At 37.5% G+C, this 18,417-nt stretch overlaps 1 protein-coding gene across 1 annotated transcript in view; it reads right to left on the reverse strand.

Annotated features, from left to right (window-relative positions):
- Positions 1–18,417, reverse strand: part of LOC129514562 (rho GTPase-activating protein 15) — a 617,088-nt gene that overhangs the window by 503,035 nt on the left and 95,636 nt on the right. The window contains exon 5 of the mRNA XM_055333243.1: positions 7,283–7,370. Within this exon, the coding sequence (XP_055189218.1) occupies positions 7,283–7,370 (88 nt within the window). The remainder of the gene's footprint in view (positions 1–7,282; positions 7,371–18,417) is intronic.

The raw sequence follows: 18,417 nt of genomic DNA on the forward strand, positions 1-18,417 counted from the left end.
AGGCAATCTTTCACTGGTAGGTGCATACAGACAACTTGTAGAAGAAATACAAACTAGGATGAAGGCATATCTACCCTAGGCCTTAGGGAACCTCTGAGAATCCTTTTCAAGAACAATGATTAGCACATAGTGCATGGGCAAGGCAAAAGATCAATACATAACTGTATAATAAACAGGGAATTAATTTCCCATGTTTTATCATAGGTTACATAATTTCTACATAAATGTCCTTTTCATCCCATTCCTGCCTTGAAATCCTATTCATCCTTCAAAAACATGCTCACTGTCACCTCCTCGATAGACATATTTAGAATCTTTTCCAGTTGGAAGCATCTCTCTTTTCTGAACTTTTATAAAACTAACTCATGCCTTTGTACATGCCATTTTGGAGCAACTATCAATGTTTACTTTTTCACTACAATTACTCAATTTATGTGCATGCTTTCTTTTGTTTCTCAACCCTCAAGGGAAAGATCTAAGTCTGATTCATTTTTGTATGTTTCATACCACCTAGCATAGGGGCTTAAACATCAAGGATGCCCAGTGATTTTGCAGAATGAACAAATTAAGAGATATGTAGGTTGAGCATTACTTGGAAAAAGAGTTTCCCTGGGAAAGGATTACCTGTAGCTAGATCTATGGTTCCCTGACATATATATATAATTTCTTTAGTCTTGTATTTTTATAATAAATTTACATATTATTATGTGTCCTCTATCAGAAGATAAGTGCCTTAAGAGCAGAGACTAAATATTACTCATTTGATATATCTAGGGCTTAAAACCACATTGTATTAAAAAAAATTGTGTGACACCTGATAGGAATAGTTAATTCTTTGTAGAATAAATAAATGAATGAGTGCTCTAAATTACAAAGTGTCTCCCCCATGAGTCAAACTATCATTTTTTTAAAGCCAAGAATGCATATTTGTCACATTCCAAGGTTAGAGTCAGGTTCCATTCTATATCAAGTAGAAGCTCTAAAATCACAAAGCACAGCAGGTACCTAGGAGGCAAATTGTACTTGAAGTGCTGTAGCTGATTGAAATACTTCAGTGACACTAAAATAGACGAGTGTATCTGAGACATGCAAGGGGTGTGAGTCCAAGTCCAAGCCTCAGAGGAGAAACCATACTGGCAGCTCTTGTTTCTTTGGGACTTCCTTAAACAGATAAAGCAAAAATTATGTAGATGCCATTTGAGGCAAAACTTTTTTCTCTTGGACTAAATGAGATGAAAACCATGATCCTGGAACAATCAACTTTCTCTCTTGCCTTTTTCCATGGTCGACTTTGTCCTTTTAAGACATGTAACACCTTGGGTTATACTTCTGTTCAGTATGTATTTATTTAAATAAAAAAAAACAGCCATGATATTTATTCCAGGGTGAAGATATCTAGAGAATGCTGACACATCTTCTTAAAGATTTGCCCCTGGTGGCAAATCCCAGTCCTTGGTACACTTCTCAATCTTTTTTTTTTTTTTAATCTTCCAACCAAACTGAAAAAAAATCTCATTTCTCTTTTTAGCACACAGACCTTGCCCATTCTCAGTTTCATGTCATCGTTCATATTTTTTAATTCACTGGAATTCCCTGCCCACAAATCTCCACATATTGAAATTATAACCATCCTTCAAGGCCCAATTCAAATCTTTCACAGATGTGAGCTCTCCTTCCTTTAAATCTCAGAAAAACTCTTTTATGTTTCTTATTTCATCTCACCCTATTTTTTTGGCAAAGACGATATAAAGCAAAGACTATATCTTGATTATATCTCTATGCCTTATATGTAGCCCTAATGAGCAAGCTGTTCATTGTAGGATTTCAATACATATTCTTATGAAGTCTTTTCCCACCAAGGCTTATATAAATAGCACAAACTTGATTAACCAAATGCATATTTAAATGAAAGTGAGGTAGATTGTAAATGAGAAACTATGCTATTTAGATCAACTCTCCACTGAAAACAATGAAAAGTGCTGGATAAAATATTTCTTTTTAAAATTGCCTTAAAAATATTGAAAGCCTGATAAGATAGTGGGAACTGCTAGGGCAAATATTTTTGGGAAATGGGAATCTGAACACAGAGAGGAAAGCTGAATACCAAATCAATATAACTGCTCTTTGCCTGAGGGCATTTGTTTGTACTATCCATTTGAACTTTGGTCAATTGACTTCACAGAATAATGGAAAAGGTGCTGCCTGAGGTCCTATGAAAGAATAAAGGAGACCCAATATTAAACTTGTTCTCTTTCTCCAACTCAAGGGATTATAAAGAAAACGGCCATTGCAGATGAGCAATGTGAGAGAAGAAAAAAAGAAAAGGAACACTGAAGAATAATTCTATCCCTGAGAAGTTGTAGCACAACTATAGCTCACCTATTATGTATACACAATCTGAGAGTTTGAAACTGTTCATTTAGATTCAGCTAATCAGTCACCGAGAGTGTCCCAGACTCTGAGAAAAATGCAAAATATTCTGGAATAGGACATGTTTTTATCCCAAGACTAAATGATCAGCACATAGTCATAAATAACCAGACACACAAGGAAACCAAGCAACAGAGAAGCAGCAGAAACATGTAGACTTCAGATGTTATGTCATAAGACACAATATAAAACAACCAAAAACTTCTAATTTTAACAAAATAAAAGGGACTTTGGAAAATATCTGCAGAAGACAACTATTGCAAATGACATAGCAGATTAAAAAAAAAACCTCTAGAAATGAAAATCACAATTGAAATATAGATGTTTATCTCAAAGAGAGATTGAATTAAGAATTAGAAGATAAATCAAGAGAAATGATTTGGAATACAGATGAGAAAGACAAAAAGATTTTTAAAAGAATGTAAAATGTGGAGAATCAAGTAAGAAGACAATGTAGGTTTAACTAGAGGCTTAGAGAAAATATAAAAGTAGTGTCATTTGAAAAGACAACAGCAAAATAGTAAGATAATAATAAGATAATTTTCTAAAATATATTAGTGACAGTCATAAACAATTTCAAGAGGCCCAACATTACAGGCAGGAAGAATAAAACTGTGGATACACATCTATCTATATATGTGTGTGTGTGTGTGTGTGTGTGTGTGTATTATATTGAACTTAGAAAAAAGAAAAAAGAAAGAATTAAAATATCAGACAACAATAGCACATGTGCTGAGAAGGGGATATATGGATTAAAAATATTCTAAGGTAATATTTTGGAAGAGGGTAAAGGATTTGATTAGCTTTAGGCTTTGATAAGTTTTTAGGTTTTGATAAGCTTTGATCAATGCTGCAATTCTAAGCAAGCCACTAACAAAATGGAAACCAAGTGTATCACTTAAACCAGTGGAAAAAAAAAATATGGAAGAAAAAAATGAAAAGAAACAGCATGACATATTTAAAGAAAGAAGCAAGAAACAAAAGAAGCACATACTGTGATTCCATTTATATGAATTCAAAATCAGACAAAGTAAACTACATTTTCTTAAGGGCTACAGATACAGGTGGGGAAACAATGAAAAGTTATAAAACAATGAATAAAATGCAATTTAACTCTGTGGCAAGGGAAGAAGCTGGAGGATTTGGTGACAAATGTCAGGAGATGAAGCTTCTAGAGGGCTGACAGGATCTTGATTTGATGGTGTTACGTAGGAGTTTGATTCATAACTTTTAAAATATACATATCTATTATACATATTACTAAAAATGGCTTTTGCACTATTTCCAAAGACAATATTTTAAACATTTAAAGTAAATTACAAATCAGAATATGTAAAAAACTATGAGACTATGAGCATCATTCTTTCCTTCATAATCCAGGAAACCTGGATGTAGTGACACCGATGGTTTTCGAATGCTCCTTTACACAGAAGGGCCAGCCAGTCTTGGCTAAAAGACTGAAAAGACTTGGCTGAAAGTTTGAAAGACCAAACTTTCTCTGATCCAAGGCAAAGTGAACAAGAAAAAAGAGACAATGCATATAGACATAGAAGGGGGATACTAGTTTCCCATTTCGGTGAAGATGACTGTATTGCATTCTGAGGCCTTATCCTACCTAGATTTGACATCGGGAGGGATATATTACGATGCCCTTCCTGTTAGAAAGTGGCCGTGGTAGTAAGTGGTAGGTTACTCTCGAATGTCCTTACTAAAATCAAACAAAGAAAAGAGAATGAGTAAATCCTTTTTCCTTGAATAGGTCACTGAGGACCCAAAGCCTATGAATCTCTAATTCATACAAACCAGTGAAATGATTCTGTGTCTATTCCCCGGAGGAGGTTGCTTTTGATAGGAATCTGACTTGGCTGCCAATGGGGAGAGTTTCAGGAAGAAAGTCAAACATGGAAGGTGCAATCAGGTACCTTTTGTGACATGAAGTATTAAATGTGAAAGTCACAGGTAAGAGCCAGTGGAGGAAGAAGAGGGCCCCAGGAGAATGTATCCGCTCCTGCGAGAGCTTATATCTAGAGCCCCAGAGGGAGCGATAGCTTCGCTTTCAGAATTATTCAGTCCTTAGACTCAACATTTATGCTGCCTATGGGCACAGAGTTCTCTCTTTGGAGCCCCCCCTTGCTGGTGTTCCTTGAGGTAATGTATTTCCTCTTCTATACATTTCTGTATCAATTCAAGTACAAAACTAATATGCTGTAAAAATAGGTTATAATTAAGTACTCCCTGTACTACACTCTATAGGATATATTTATGTATTTTAATGGCATACATTAGAGTGGACTGTAATAATTTGCGGCTACTATTTATTCTTTTTCTTAGTAACTGGGCCCATGATTGATTCTCTTGGCAGATAGCCCTGTGCCCATTTTACAGATGAGTATTCTGAAGCTCAAAGAAGTTGAATGACTGTGTCAGCTCCTCAGCAGCAAAACTGGAATGAAGTCCCCTATGGTTGAACTTCAAAGCCCTGCTCCTAGCTGCTTTGTTGCTTTGTCTCACCACGACATTAACATTCACAGATCATTCCTATAAAGATTAAAATGCCATTTATTCTTCAAACCACATTCTGTGCCACTCAGTTTCTACTGACCCCTTGGAGGAAAGGACAGACTTCTTCCCAGAAGCCCCATGAACAATACCAGCACATGTGTACGGGGGTGCAAGGGAAATACAGAAACTTGAGCATAAATCTCTTTCAAAATAAAACCACAGCATCTTTAATCAAGGCCTGGCAATCATTGTATCGTTTCTCGGAGACTGGAATTGGTAAATGTGGGCTATCCCACTAGGCCTTTAATACTTGGTTAGAAATGTATCCAAGAAGTTGACTAGCACGACAATTCATGCAGTACAAACATGAATCTGTAATTCTCTTCCCCATTACCACAAAACACAGTTAGTTCCTGCCCTGAATTCACTTTGAAGACGAGTGCCTGGGAGAAACCATAAGAGCATTGAAAACGGGGCCAGAAGTAATAAATAGGGCCTGCCAGAAAACGTTAACGAATTTTCTTCTAAAAGTAAAATCTATTGTCAATTTACAACTCTGAAGGTTGGACTGGAGGCAGGCAATTAGTGAGCTAACTTGAAAGGTCTGCCTACAGTGTAAAAAAAAAAAAAGAGTTTGCTTTCACCTGTATAAAATTAAGCGGCTGATAATTGTATCTCCTGGTACTGGGAAGAAGAGATTAATTTAAATAATAAAATAAAAATGAAGCAAAAGGCTGGAATTTGGAAAATGAAGCAAAAGGCTGGAATTTGGAATCTAATCTCTCCCAGTATCCCAGAACGTTCACAGAAGCGCTGCTCCAGTGGAATTCTACTCACCCAGCAGGACAAGGATCATCTTCTCAGCAGCCCAACTTGCCAGGCAAGCCACTTGCCTCCCTTCCCTGACTTCCCCCCTTTAGAACTCATTCAAAGGGAAGACAAAGGACCTGTGAGTGGATGGGAGTTGTTTTGTGCCTGGCCCTCAGGGGTACTTTATTTTCCTTAAAAAGATTGTCTCCACCTTACTGTAGCCCCCAAATAAAAACAAAACAAAAGCCTAGAACAAATTTCTGAGGCAGTTTAAATTAAAAATACAAAGGATTGAGATGTATTTTTAATTTATTTTTAATTAGTTTACAGATTGGACCCACCGAGACTCCAAAATCAGTGAGCCACTTGGGGATAAAGACGATTGCAATTATCAGGGACAAGCCAAATGCTACCTTTTGTTCTTCTATTTAAAAACAAACAAACAAACATCTCCTAGCAAACGATTTTCTATTTCCTATTTAAAGAGGATTACATAGCAAACACGACTAGTGGCTGGAAAGCAAAGAACTTTCCATCGTTTTATTACCTGCCAAACACAAATTAGTTCATTGTGGTTAACCGCTGCCAGGCAACCCCTTTCCCTGCCGCCCATCAGGGCGATGTCCTGCCCGGCCTCCTTCTCAATCAGGAGGGTGTCAGGGTGCTCCCCACCGGCTCCTACATGGCCTGGGTCTGGGGCTTGGGCAGCAAGGTTTGGAGCTTGAATTGCCCCCATAACTAGCTGGGGATTGCTCCTTCTTACTGTCACTGTCAAATCTCTGGGGGCAACTGCGAGGCCCTCCAGGTACCATAAAGAAACCTTACAAATTTCGCTTTATCTAATAACTACAGGATACCAAAATCCCATTAGCTCCATTAGATGGATTCAGGAATATTCAGAAAGGTTAGCTGGATAGAGTGAATGGCGTAGTCGGACCAAGATAAAAAATCACTTTGTTAACTTAGAGTGTTTCCTCATTGGTAACACCCTATATTAAGGTGCCATTTGTAAACAGTTTATTATTATTTATTAATGTATGAAGCACTTTATAGCATGCTAGATAACAACTTAAATTCATGTATTAAAGATGCACATACATGGTTTAATAGGATTTACGCCTTATAATATTCTTTAAAACAGCTTCCCATAGTCTCATCCGTTAAGCATTTATTACTAATGCATTTTATAACATACTTTATAATACATTATTTGAGCAAGTAGCTGCATTTAGCGATCATTTCATAAATAAGAATAAAGCATTTATAAATGGCACCTTAATTTAAAGTGTTACCTTCGCATTACTAGATAGCTGCTCACCATTCATCTCATTTTGTGATTATTCTCCAAATGCACCACTTAATAAAACAGACACTAAGTTCTATTTTCCCTTCATCTGATTAAAAGTTTATTGAGTCATTTCCTCCATCTGCATTCAGTCGTTGGTAGCTTGGAGGCTTTAGTGTGATTTCTGATGAAACCAAACTTTTAATTCAATAATATTTCTGTGAAGATGATAATAGTAGAAACAGAACTACCTACCACGTTAGAGAGAGCCTGCTGCTTAGATTCTTTGTAAAATTCAATTTTTCGACTAGAAAGAACAATCCAGGAAGTAGACCAGTTTTTCCTTAGGAAAAGAAAAAAGAGAGAGAGAAAAAAAAATTATCACTTGAAGAAATCATTCATAGATATTGTATAGGCAACATTTGGAATGAGTAGAGACTGTATTTTTAACTAGTCTTCATAAAAGTCTTTTCTTTATTAAAATCTATAGGTGGTAGGGAATTTGGGTAATAATAAAGACATTCTGTAATTTTTAAAAATCATGGCATTTATAGTAAACATTTCTCATTTGGAGAGCCTCACAAAATCTTTTTCAAGTACTAAAACTCCAATTCTTGTGTATTCATGGCCCCTACTCCACAGTCTGTTTTCACAGCAAGCCAAAATTAGCAAAGTAAAAACAGAAATCAGAACCCCTCCCTTCATTGTTACTTCTCTGCATTGTTTCAGTATATTTCAGAATTGGAAAAACTAACCGGCTAATGTGTCATTGCCTAGTTCAAAAAAAATTCTTTTTTTCAGAGAGAGAGAGAGCAGAGGGAGAGGGAGAGAGAGAATCTTAAGCAGGTTCCACACTCAGCATGGAGCCCTATATGGGCTCAATCTCATGACCCTGAAACATGATCTGAGCCGAATTCAAGAGTTGGCACTTAACCGACTATGCATCCAGGCAGTCCCAAAATATTTTTTTAATGTTGAATTTCAGTAGAAATCAGAAATGCAAATTTAAAAAGTAAAATGATTTTTCCCTCTTTTGCCTATCAAATTGGCAAGAATTAGAAGGAATAATACCGAGGGTTACTGAAAGGGTGGAGAAGTGGATTCTTGCATACAATTTTGGTGGGAGAGTACATGAGCACATCTTTATGGAGTGAATTTGGCAACATGTTGTCTTTTTTTTTTACATCTTTTAAAATGTGTTCCTATTTGACTAAACAAGTCCATTTCTATGAGTTTAAGTTTATCCTAAAGCAGTGATCTCATAAGTTGTTAACACTGTGTGCACAAGAATGAAGTGCACCATTATTTCTTAATTGTGCACCTAAAATATATTTTAAAAGATTAGTTGTATAAATTCCATGCAAAAACTCCTCTAACGAAATAATAAAACCTATGTTATAGAAGAATACTGATATGGGAAGGTTTTAAGACCGACCATAACACAATATGTAGTTTATAACATCCTACTGTGCATTTATCTGAGACTGTACTCCCCACTCTGAGCCCCTTCTGATGATTAATTCTCATTCATCAGAAGTCAAATATGTGTCCTAAACTGTCATCTGTGACTTCCTTGCACAGCACTTATGATAGGTTCAAAAATAATTTTTGTATATCTCACCTCTCTCTCCATCTTAAAATAAATCCTCAAAGTGGTAAAAACCATTTCATGCTTGCAGAAGTATCCTGAAGTGCTTAGCACAGTGCCTTGAACAAAGGAGGCACTACATACGTATTCCCTGAGTCAGTGACTGAACTGACTCAGCATGGGGGAAGAAAGCTGGGTGTAACAATAGTTAAATCAGGTGATAAAATCACAACTTTCGATTCTCCTTTGAATTTCTTGGTGTTTATCAAATTTCCTGCATTGAACATGTATTACTTCAGCAACTGTATGTGTATCTTTGTGTCATGAAGAGTATCCTTTTGTAGATGATAAAACAGTATTAAGGAGATTAATATATTTACGTTTCTAACCATTATATCATACTGCTGCAGGTGGCTTTGGTTTAACACTTCAAAATAACGGAATTCATTTTATAAAATTGGTAGAGGGGCACCTGGGTGGTTGAGTGTCTGCCTTTGGCTCATGTCGTGATCCCAGAGTCCTAGGATCAAGTCCTGTATCAGGCTCCCCGCAGGGAGCCTGCTTCTCCCTCTGCCTGTGTTTCTGCTTTCTGTGTCTCTCATGAATAAATTAATAATTTTTAATGGTAGGAAAAAAGTTTACAGACTTTATTCAGGTCAATAGAAACCTACACAAAAACATGTTTAAAATGGCCATTAAAGATCTCTGTGTAGCTTATTTCCACTTCTTAGAATTTAGGAGTTTGATTGAAAGGACAGTTTTGATTCAGTAAAGTTAATATTTACAACAAGATTGGATTGCTCTTCAATGCCTGAAGCTTTCTTAACCACGCATCATTGCGTTAAAAAAAACACAACATGATAAACAGAAACAAAACAAACAATATGTATATTCCAACATGCAAATATGAACATTATGTTCTTGGACCCACTTGTCTTCAAATGAAGTCACTTTTTCTATCAAATAGTGAAAAAGGTGGAAATACAACAACAACAACAGCAGCAGCAGCACAGAAAGCCACAGAGACCTTTTCCCTCCTTTCCCCTAAGGCCCACTTCTCTTTTGAGGTACCAGGAGCAGCAAAATGAATTGAGGCACCCATAGCCTTGTCTCTATGCAGGTCATAGTATTAGCTGACCCCAGAGAGAGAAAAGAAAAACATTGAAAGGACTGCTGGTCTACACTGGGCATCGTTTATCTCTACCCCTTATTTTGACAGTATTTGATCAGGGAATATGGAACACCCTCGGACTGATGGAACCCATATTTAACCTGCCTGTTATATTTCCCACTATATTTTTCATCTCCTGGCAGGGAGATACTATACCTTATTTGCTTCCAGTCTATAGCAAGCCCTGGATAAATGGTTCTGATTTGAATCTGTTTCAGATGTTGATCGTTTACAGAACGTGTTGGCATTACTCTTCCCTTCCCTAAACTTGGAACTGGAACTGGTTAGAAATGAACTTGCATGAAATTCAATTATCTCATGGTTCTTTGTTAGAACTTTGAACCACTATGAAATGTTCCCCCCTAGGTGAATGTGACGAACAAGTCAAAGAGGGTTAAGAACTGCGGGTCTCATAACCTTCGTAATAGGAATCGCTCTGACAGTTTACATACAATTCTATTTCATTTTCATTTCATAAATTACAACGTCTCTATGGTGTTAGAATAAAAGCGAAGATCTTCCCAACTTGCTTAAAATAATTTGACTTCAAAAGGAAGAGGAAAAACTGTTGTCAACATTTTAGATGCCCTAATTTCATTTTTCCCACTGTCTCTTTAAAAATGAAAATTAACACATATTATTTTGAGTACCTGCTACAGTTTGATTGCCTAGTAGATGTCTAGCTTCACAAAAAAAGAGGAAGATACCAATAATGTCCATTTACTAATACAGAAAATGAAGTTCACAGAGTTTAGGTAACTTAAGGCCAGTTAGATTTAGAGTCAAACACAGTTTCTCTGACTCTGAAGCCTATAGTCTGTTCACTAATTTATGCTGACTTTTTTTTTTTTATAGGATTAAGCAGTACTATCTTGGCTAAGGAGATTGTCGATGTCAGATTTCACTATGGTTTTGATTGAAATGCTCACGTTATAAAAGCCCGTATGCACAGCCTGTAACAAGGTAGAAGCCCAGGAGGCTCCCTTATAAGCTATTTTACCCGATGCTAATTGAAAGGACAGAGCAAAGGCCCACCACTTCCAAACTCTCCACTTCCCTTGGAAGTTGCACTGATTTAAAGGAGTCCCACAAAGGACCATTCAGCATCTCAGAAGAAGCTGGAATCTGGGGTGTGCTCCTAATGATGGCCCCTCTGTCTCTCTTCTGCTGGGAAATTATTCTGGTCTGTGATGAGCAGACTCATCTGCAGTCAGTGAAGATCATACAACCAGGAATTGAGTCAAAAGCCTCGAGTCTAGGAGTGGCTGAGAATTCACTTAATGGAAACAACTTTTAACCTATGACTTAAGTCACAGCCTGACTCTGTGAATGAGATACTCTGGGCACGTGACCATTTTCCCTACAATATCTGTCTGGTTCATTCCCCATCTGATGGGTTTCTCTTGGGCTGTCTGTAGTTCTCAGGATACCAGCAGGACAGTTTTCTCACCTCTTTAATCTAACATGGGAGCCACTTGGACGGCATTGTCAGCTCTGGAGAGAGTTGTAGAAAGGATCAATTGTCAAGGTTTTGCCCTGACTTTAACCTTTAAGGCTTTCTCTATGCAACTGAATCCTTATAGGTGACTATGTCTGGTATATTGAGAGACAACTCAGGAAATGAGTTCCTCCTACAAACTTTAAGGGCTTAGCCCAGAACAGGTGGGTCTTGCAGTTTCTGATGAGATATTTATTTATTTATTTATTTATTTATTTATTTATTTATTTATTTATTTATTTATTTATAAAGATTTTATTTATCTATTCATGAGAAACAGAGAGGGAGAGAGGCAGAGACACGGGCAGAGGGAGAAGCAGGCTCCATGCAAGGAGCCCGATGTAGGACTTGATCCCAGGACCCCGGGATCATGCCCTGGGCCGAAGGTGGATGCTCAACTGCATCCCCTGATGAGACTTTTAAAATAGAGCTTTCAAGGATGAAGCAGTTTTCAGAATGGAGGGAAAGTCCTTCTACTCCCCTGTCTCCTCCAAAGAGATGGACATCATCTCTAACTTCTTTGAGCTTTTCCACTTCTGAGAATAGTATCTGACATTTAGTAGGGGCTCCTTGAAGGTTTTTGAGCAAAAAAAGCATACGGGTTCTCAGATTTCAGGTGGGCCATGCCTCTAGATTTTTCCTGTTCTCTGTTTGCTGTGATTCACTCACAAGCACTACAAAAGCACCAACCTCCTATAATTCCCTTCTATGTTCCTTGGTTCTCTAGTGTTTTGATATGTTATCCCTGGCATTAACAACAACAACAACAACAAAACTATCTAATGCTTCTGGTTTAGCATATTTTCTTCCAATTTTTAATTCTGCTGTTGATAACTGAGCCTTCTCCAGAGCTCTTTCTGACCTCTCAGACATATGTCAATAAGATGAGCTATTCTGCATGCATTGGTCCCTACTCTGTGCAAGGTATCACACCTGGTATTTTGTATATGTCGAGTAATTAAAAGGAAAGTTAGGGGTACCGGGGTGGCTTGGTTGGTTAGGCATCTGCCTTCAGCTCAGATCATGATCCTAGGGTCCTGGGATTGAGCCTGCTTCTCCCTCTCCCTTTGCCCACCGGTCCCCCAGCTTGTGCATTCTCTCTCTGCCAAATAAATACATAAATAAAATCTTTAAAAAACAGAAACAGAAAACAAAAATGCAGAGCCAGTCACTGGTATCTATTGAGCATCTACCACACAAGTCACAATTCCAAGGACTGAATATATAAAGGCAAGTAAGAGAGACCTCAGGGAGTTTCCCTTCAACTAGGGGGATCCAGGCAATAAACATGGAAACACAAGGCACTGGGAGTGGGTAGTACCTCATATTACAGATGAGGAAACCGACACTCAGGGAGTCCACATCCTATCCAAGAGCACAGAACTTGTAGATAGGGATTCAAGCCAAGTATCCCAGACCATGAGGACCATATTCACTCTGCTGTATCGGTTGTCCCCAGAGCAAGTGGCAAGCAGCTCTCCCTTAGGATCTTGAGCACATCTATGCAGAGCCTCACCATAGGCTCTGAGAAAAGAAGTTAAAAGAACTTCGGCCAAATAAGCACTTAAATGTCTTTCCCCTTGTAGCCAGGCCAAGAAGTGGCCTGGCTTGGGCCCTTTCTTCCTGACTTTGCCATTTATCCATTGGTGGGGGCCAACTAATGCCTCACTATCTCATCGTCTAAACTGTAAGGACATTCTTTCTATTTTTCCACACGGAAGGAAAGCAAACAAACTATTAGGCAGATTTAGGACTAAGTAAGAGACATAGCTCAGGAGCTATTTAACCTCAGGAAGTCAGAGGTGTTGGGCATAGGAGGACAGGCTTGTCACAAATTTATGGATAACAATCAGGTCAGGGTTGGATATCGAGACAAGTGATTCAATTAAGGAAACAGATTGTGGGCCAAGAAGTACAAGTATTTATTTAATTCTTGTTATGACAAAAAAATAGATCACACTGAAGGTGGGAAAAGGTGTTCACTATCATTGGGGGGGGGCGGGGGGAAGGACTAAATTTGAATGACAATTCTTTCCACGTACGCAATTAGTGGGACTTCTCCTCCCAGGGAGATGCTTCACAAAACTTCCCTGAAGCAAACCCTCAGGGGTGAAGGTGGGAGGGGGGAAATAATCCCCCAAACCACCACAGGCCTTCCCTTTGGCAGAAAACTCTTTGCATTCTACAAAACGGACACCGGGTGGCAGCACATAATAACAGCAACTTTGTAGCTGCTGCTTGTGAAGACAGCTTGATGGAAAACAGTTCTTAAAATATTCATTACCCTTTTAAGAATTTGTCAGCTTGAGCTTGGCTGGAACACATTCATTTGTCTTATATCCTACGTCCACCTCTCCTAGGCCTCTGTGATGACGGGTGGCCAACCAAAAGTCAGAGGAAAATGCAAATGAGACACCTTCATAAACTGCAGACTCTCTTGGGACACCTGACTTTGTTACCTGACTTGATCACCCTGGATTTGACATGATTCCCCACCGTGGTGGGAGTGACAGTGATTTACTCTAGTATATCTGGCCGATGGTCCATAAAATCCCTTGATCACTGTTAGGTGCTCTTACTCATTCTCAAACAGGTAGGTTAGGGAATTATTTCTTCTCCCTCATACTCCGAGCCTCTTGTAGTTTGCCACTGCTAAAAGTGGGCCACACACACACACACTAAAGGATAAATACACACATCTCTGTCAGTATTGCAAGAAATGTAAAATCTTGATATGCTCAGAGAATGATCAAATATTGGAAATTATAACAGAGCATATGATGGGAATCCTGAAACCAAAGCAAACGTTTACAACTTAACTTCTGTATTCTGTACTATTCAAATACTTCCCTCCAGTCCTCACCACCGAGCATAAAAAGGAGAGAAAGATAATTCAGTCTGGAACAATTGGTTGGGAATCCTGATTAGAAAGTGCTAAAAAAAAAAAAAATAAGTTCACCTTAGCAGGGTACTTTGGCAGCATGCTCTAAAGGAAGTCTGTTCCGAGATACGACTATGAAAAAAAAGAGAGAGAGAGAGAGAAGAAAAGGAAAAGAAAAAAGAAAAGAAAAGAAGAAAAGAAAAGAAAAGAAAGAAAAGAAAAAAAGAAAAGAAAAGAAGAAAAGAAAAGAAAAGAAAAGAAAAGAAAAGAAAGAAAAGAAAAGAAAAGAAAAGAAAGAAAACAAAAATAAAAGTCTTATAGTTCTGGTCTCTAGGAAGAAAATGGGCACTAGTAGACACACACACTGTACAACTTCACTCCTTTTCTTCCCATATGCCTCTTCTGCTCATCTTTTCACCCCCAAGTACATCTTTCTATGCCCCCAAAGAGCAGAGCAGAGGGACCAGTTACATGTGATATGATGTGCAGAGCCACAGGTGAGATGACGAAGGGCAGGCTTGAAGTGAAAGTGACAGGTGTAGATGGAGAGATAGTGTCCACAAGGTCCAGTCTTTTGTAAATGGAAGTATTGAAAATAGCTTTTCATTAGGGTCTCACAGAGCTTCAGTGAGGTCTGGGCTATTTCCTTTCGCGGATGGACGTCTCAGAACAAAGGCATTCCTAAATTTCATCAGAAAAGTAAAACATATTTTTGATGTGAACAATTAAAAAATTAAAGTTGAGGCTGAATGTATAATGCTTTCAATCCTGTCTGTGTATCACGTGATAATTTATAGAACATCATTTCAAGATAAGGCTAAATGTATGGCCTTTGATGGATATAAGATATAACCAGTGAGTTCTCCTTCCTTTTTTTTACCTATTTTTGCTCAAATTCAGAGAGAGGTCAAACTATTCTTAGAAAGAAAGAACTATATAAAAGAAGGAAGCTAAACAAAAAGGAAAAGGAGAAAAAAATTAAAAAAAAAGAAAGGAAAAGAAGGAGAAGGAAGGAAAATAAAAACACAATGCATGATGTGGATGAGCTCTCATGGATTTTTTAATAGAAAACTTTATAGAGAGTAATAAAATAATGTTTGCTAAGTGATAATTGAAGCCCTTGGTACTGTTAATGGTATGAAATCAAAGGATAGTTTTTGCTTCCAGTCTCTAAGGAACTTCTAGCATGAGAGTAAAAACTAACCTATCTCAGGGCTAAAATCTGATACAAAATATATATACAACAAGGTCTGAGAGAAAGGAGAGGTTAATACAAGGGATCAATTCTCTCCGTTTGTAAAATTGAAAGTAAAATAATAATATAGCCTATGTTAGAATATCATTTCGGTATTATTGGTGAAGCATTTAGCTAAGTACTTGATGGAGTAAGCATTTAGCAATAGTGCTTATTAACTCATTAAATTGTATAACAGATATAAAGTGCCTTGATAAGTGGGCAAAAGGCAATCAAAAGACATTTATATTAGAAATACAAACTATAGCAACTATGATATATTATTTAATAGTTACTAAATTTTGAATGGGATGAAAAAGTTATGATTAAACTGACCATTTTGTTGCTAGCTACAAAAACAAGCCTCCTCCTTGGACAAGCAATATGGCAATACATAACATAAAAAAAAAGGTTATGTGATTTAATCAAGTATTCCAGGCTTAGCATTTATCTTCAAAAATAAAAGACACATTAACAAGCATAGGACTTTTGCTGTAATTACAACTGTTTTAGTATAAGACTGGAATCAGCTTAAAATTCAACAAGAGAGGAGTGTAGGAATGATTTGATATATTACAGTGCCATCAACCTGGTGGGATATTATATGTTATTAAACATGGTGATTAATCTACAGTGTTCAAATTGTAAAGTGTTTATTTTTAAAAACCCAAAACAATGAAGAGTACAATTATGAGACAATATGGATCAAAGTTAAAGATTTTAGGTATTGAGGACTTTCATCATCAAGGTAAATAGTGAGAGACCTGGAGGAGATATTTACAAAGTCTAAAGTTGACAAGGTATTACCTCAATTATCTCAATTATATTAAGAGTTGTCTCAAAAATAAAGTGAGAAGATCAATAGAAAATAGTCAAAGTCGGTATCTAGGCAATTCTCAGAATGCAGCACCTAACTAACTCTACATGGATGAAGTGATGCTCAACCGAAATATCAATGAGAGGAATAAAAATAAATGCAACATGCAATAGTGTAGTGACATTTTCTCGCCATCAACTTGCAAAATTGAGAATTATATAATGCTGTGTGAGGAGATGATGGAGGGACATGCTCCCTTCCGCTTTGTGGGAGTATGAAGTGGTGCACTCATTCAGAGGAAGTCTGGCAGCAGGATTCAATGGATTTATAAATGTGTGAATCTTACCTCCAAGGAATTCTTCATTCCTGAGTATATGCCCCAGAGGGAATACCTAACAGGTACATAGGGAGACGTATATGTATGGCTTATTAAAACGCTGTTTAGGAGATGGAAGGAGTTAGGGACAATTAGGGGTCCAGTGCAGACAGATGAAGTAAAACTTGGTGTATGTACACAATGGCAAAATGGGCAGCAGTTAGAGGAAACAAACCTACTTTAAATATATAGACACAGATGCATGTCCAAACACTAACACTGAATAAAAGTAATAAGAAACAGGATGAAGCTTATAACACAGAAGGACTGATGCAATTTAGGACACATTCACCTACACACAACTACACACTATTTACTAGAATGCCCACACACATAACCACATGAATATATGGAGAGTGGATTTGATGAACATACATTCTACGGGGGATTGAACTGAGTATTAGAAACTGAGAATAAAATAAAACCAGCTAGGAGTTTTGCCCAGAATGATGATAATGCAAGGCCACACATTGAACAGTAAAATCAACTCAATTCTGTGCACCTGATATTAAAAAAAAAAAAAAGGAAACTAAAATGTATATAACTTTAAGTGAGAAAAGGTGAAAGAATGGATAATTGTATGCAAACTGATTGAAATTAGAATAAAACAGGGTGCAAACTAATGTTTATATGAATTTAAACTAGAGCACAAAAATGATTTGCAAACTGATTAAAGTAACGGCAAATGAAACAAATACAAAATGGTGTACGCACAGATTGAAACTGCCTAAAAATGTACTTTGTGTGAGTTAGTTGGGGAAAGGGCCTTGTTCTGCTCCTCAGCTTTTTCTTGACACCACCTCCCAGGAAAAAAAAAATATAGGGATTATTTATGGGCAAAACCATCTTTATTTTCTGAAATTCCTTTCAGTATCTCCTCCTCTTCCATGCATGAGGCTTGAGGGTAAGATAGAAGCTCTCACCTCCTCTCCTGTCCCAAGACCCAGTGAAAGTAGAAGTGATAACTTAGACAAGTCCTTGGGTCCTTTTCTGTCCCTCTTTAGACTTTGTGTGCACATGACTGGTAAGGTAAGAGAGAGTCTTGACTTATTCATCCTGGGAAGAGTCCTTACTCCACCCTTGGTGCTAATTCCTTGAGCTGGTGTAATTGGTGATGAGGTCCAAGGAAAAGGAGGACACTAGGCTGGGTTAGCCAAAGTCAAAAAATCCTCCTGTCACCCTTTCAGAGTCCAACTCCCTGAGCCAGATTGTCCAATGGGGTGGGGACCAGTCCAGTCTCTTACAGCAGCCTTGCGTTTTACCTTCTGTCCTGTTCATGTTTCTCCTGGACCCTTCAAGGGAGTGTGGCTGCAGGGTCACTACACAAAAACAGTGTAGAAGGGGGTTCAAGGCCCTGCTTACTATTCCACAATAAAACACAATATCAGTCAAACACAGAACTTATTCTTTAAAGTTGAAATAGCTCTCTTAAGCAGCAGAATTATGGATAATTGTTTTCTTCAGTTTTACTTCTTTTAAACAAATATATACATATTCCATTACAGGCAGCAAACAAAAGCATACTTTATGGCCTATTGTTGGCCAGAGTGCCATTCCAGTAATGAATTGCATTAAACAATAACAAGTGTCCCATTGTGTAGCTAATTAGTACATTCATCCTTTATGGTTTTAACTGTTAATAACACAGTCATAAGTAAATGCCTTGTCTCCCAATCTGAGCACTTTCTACACATCTTTGTAGCTTGCATATCACCTAGCACAAAGCTAAGTAAATAATAGTAAGTATATGAGAAATAGGAAACATCCTAAAATGGAAATGATTATTTCTAAGTATCTCATCCGTAGAGAATGTCTAGTATCTTTC

Source organism: Nyctereutes procyonoides, unplaced genomic scaffold (assembly GCF_905146905.1).
Source record: "Nyctereutes procyonoides isolate TBG_1078 unplaced genomic scaffold, NYPRO_anot_genome, whole genome shotgun sequence".
Classification (NCBI taxonomy): Eukaryota; Metazoa; Chordata; class Mammalia; order Carnivora; family Canidae; genus Nyctereutes; species Nyctereutes procyonoides.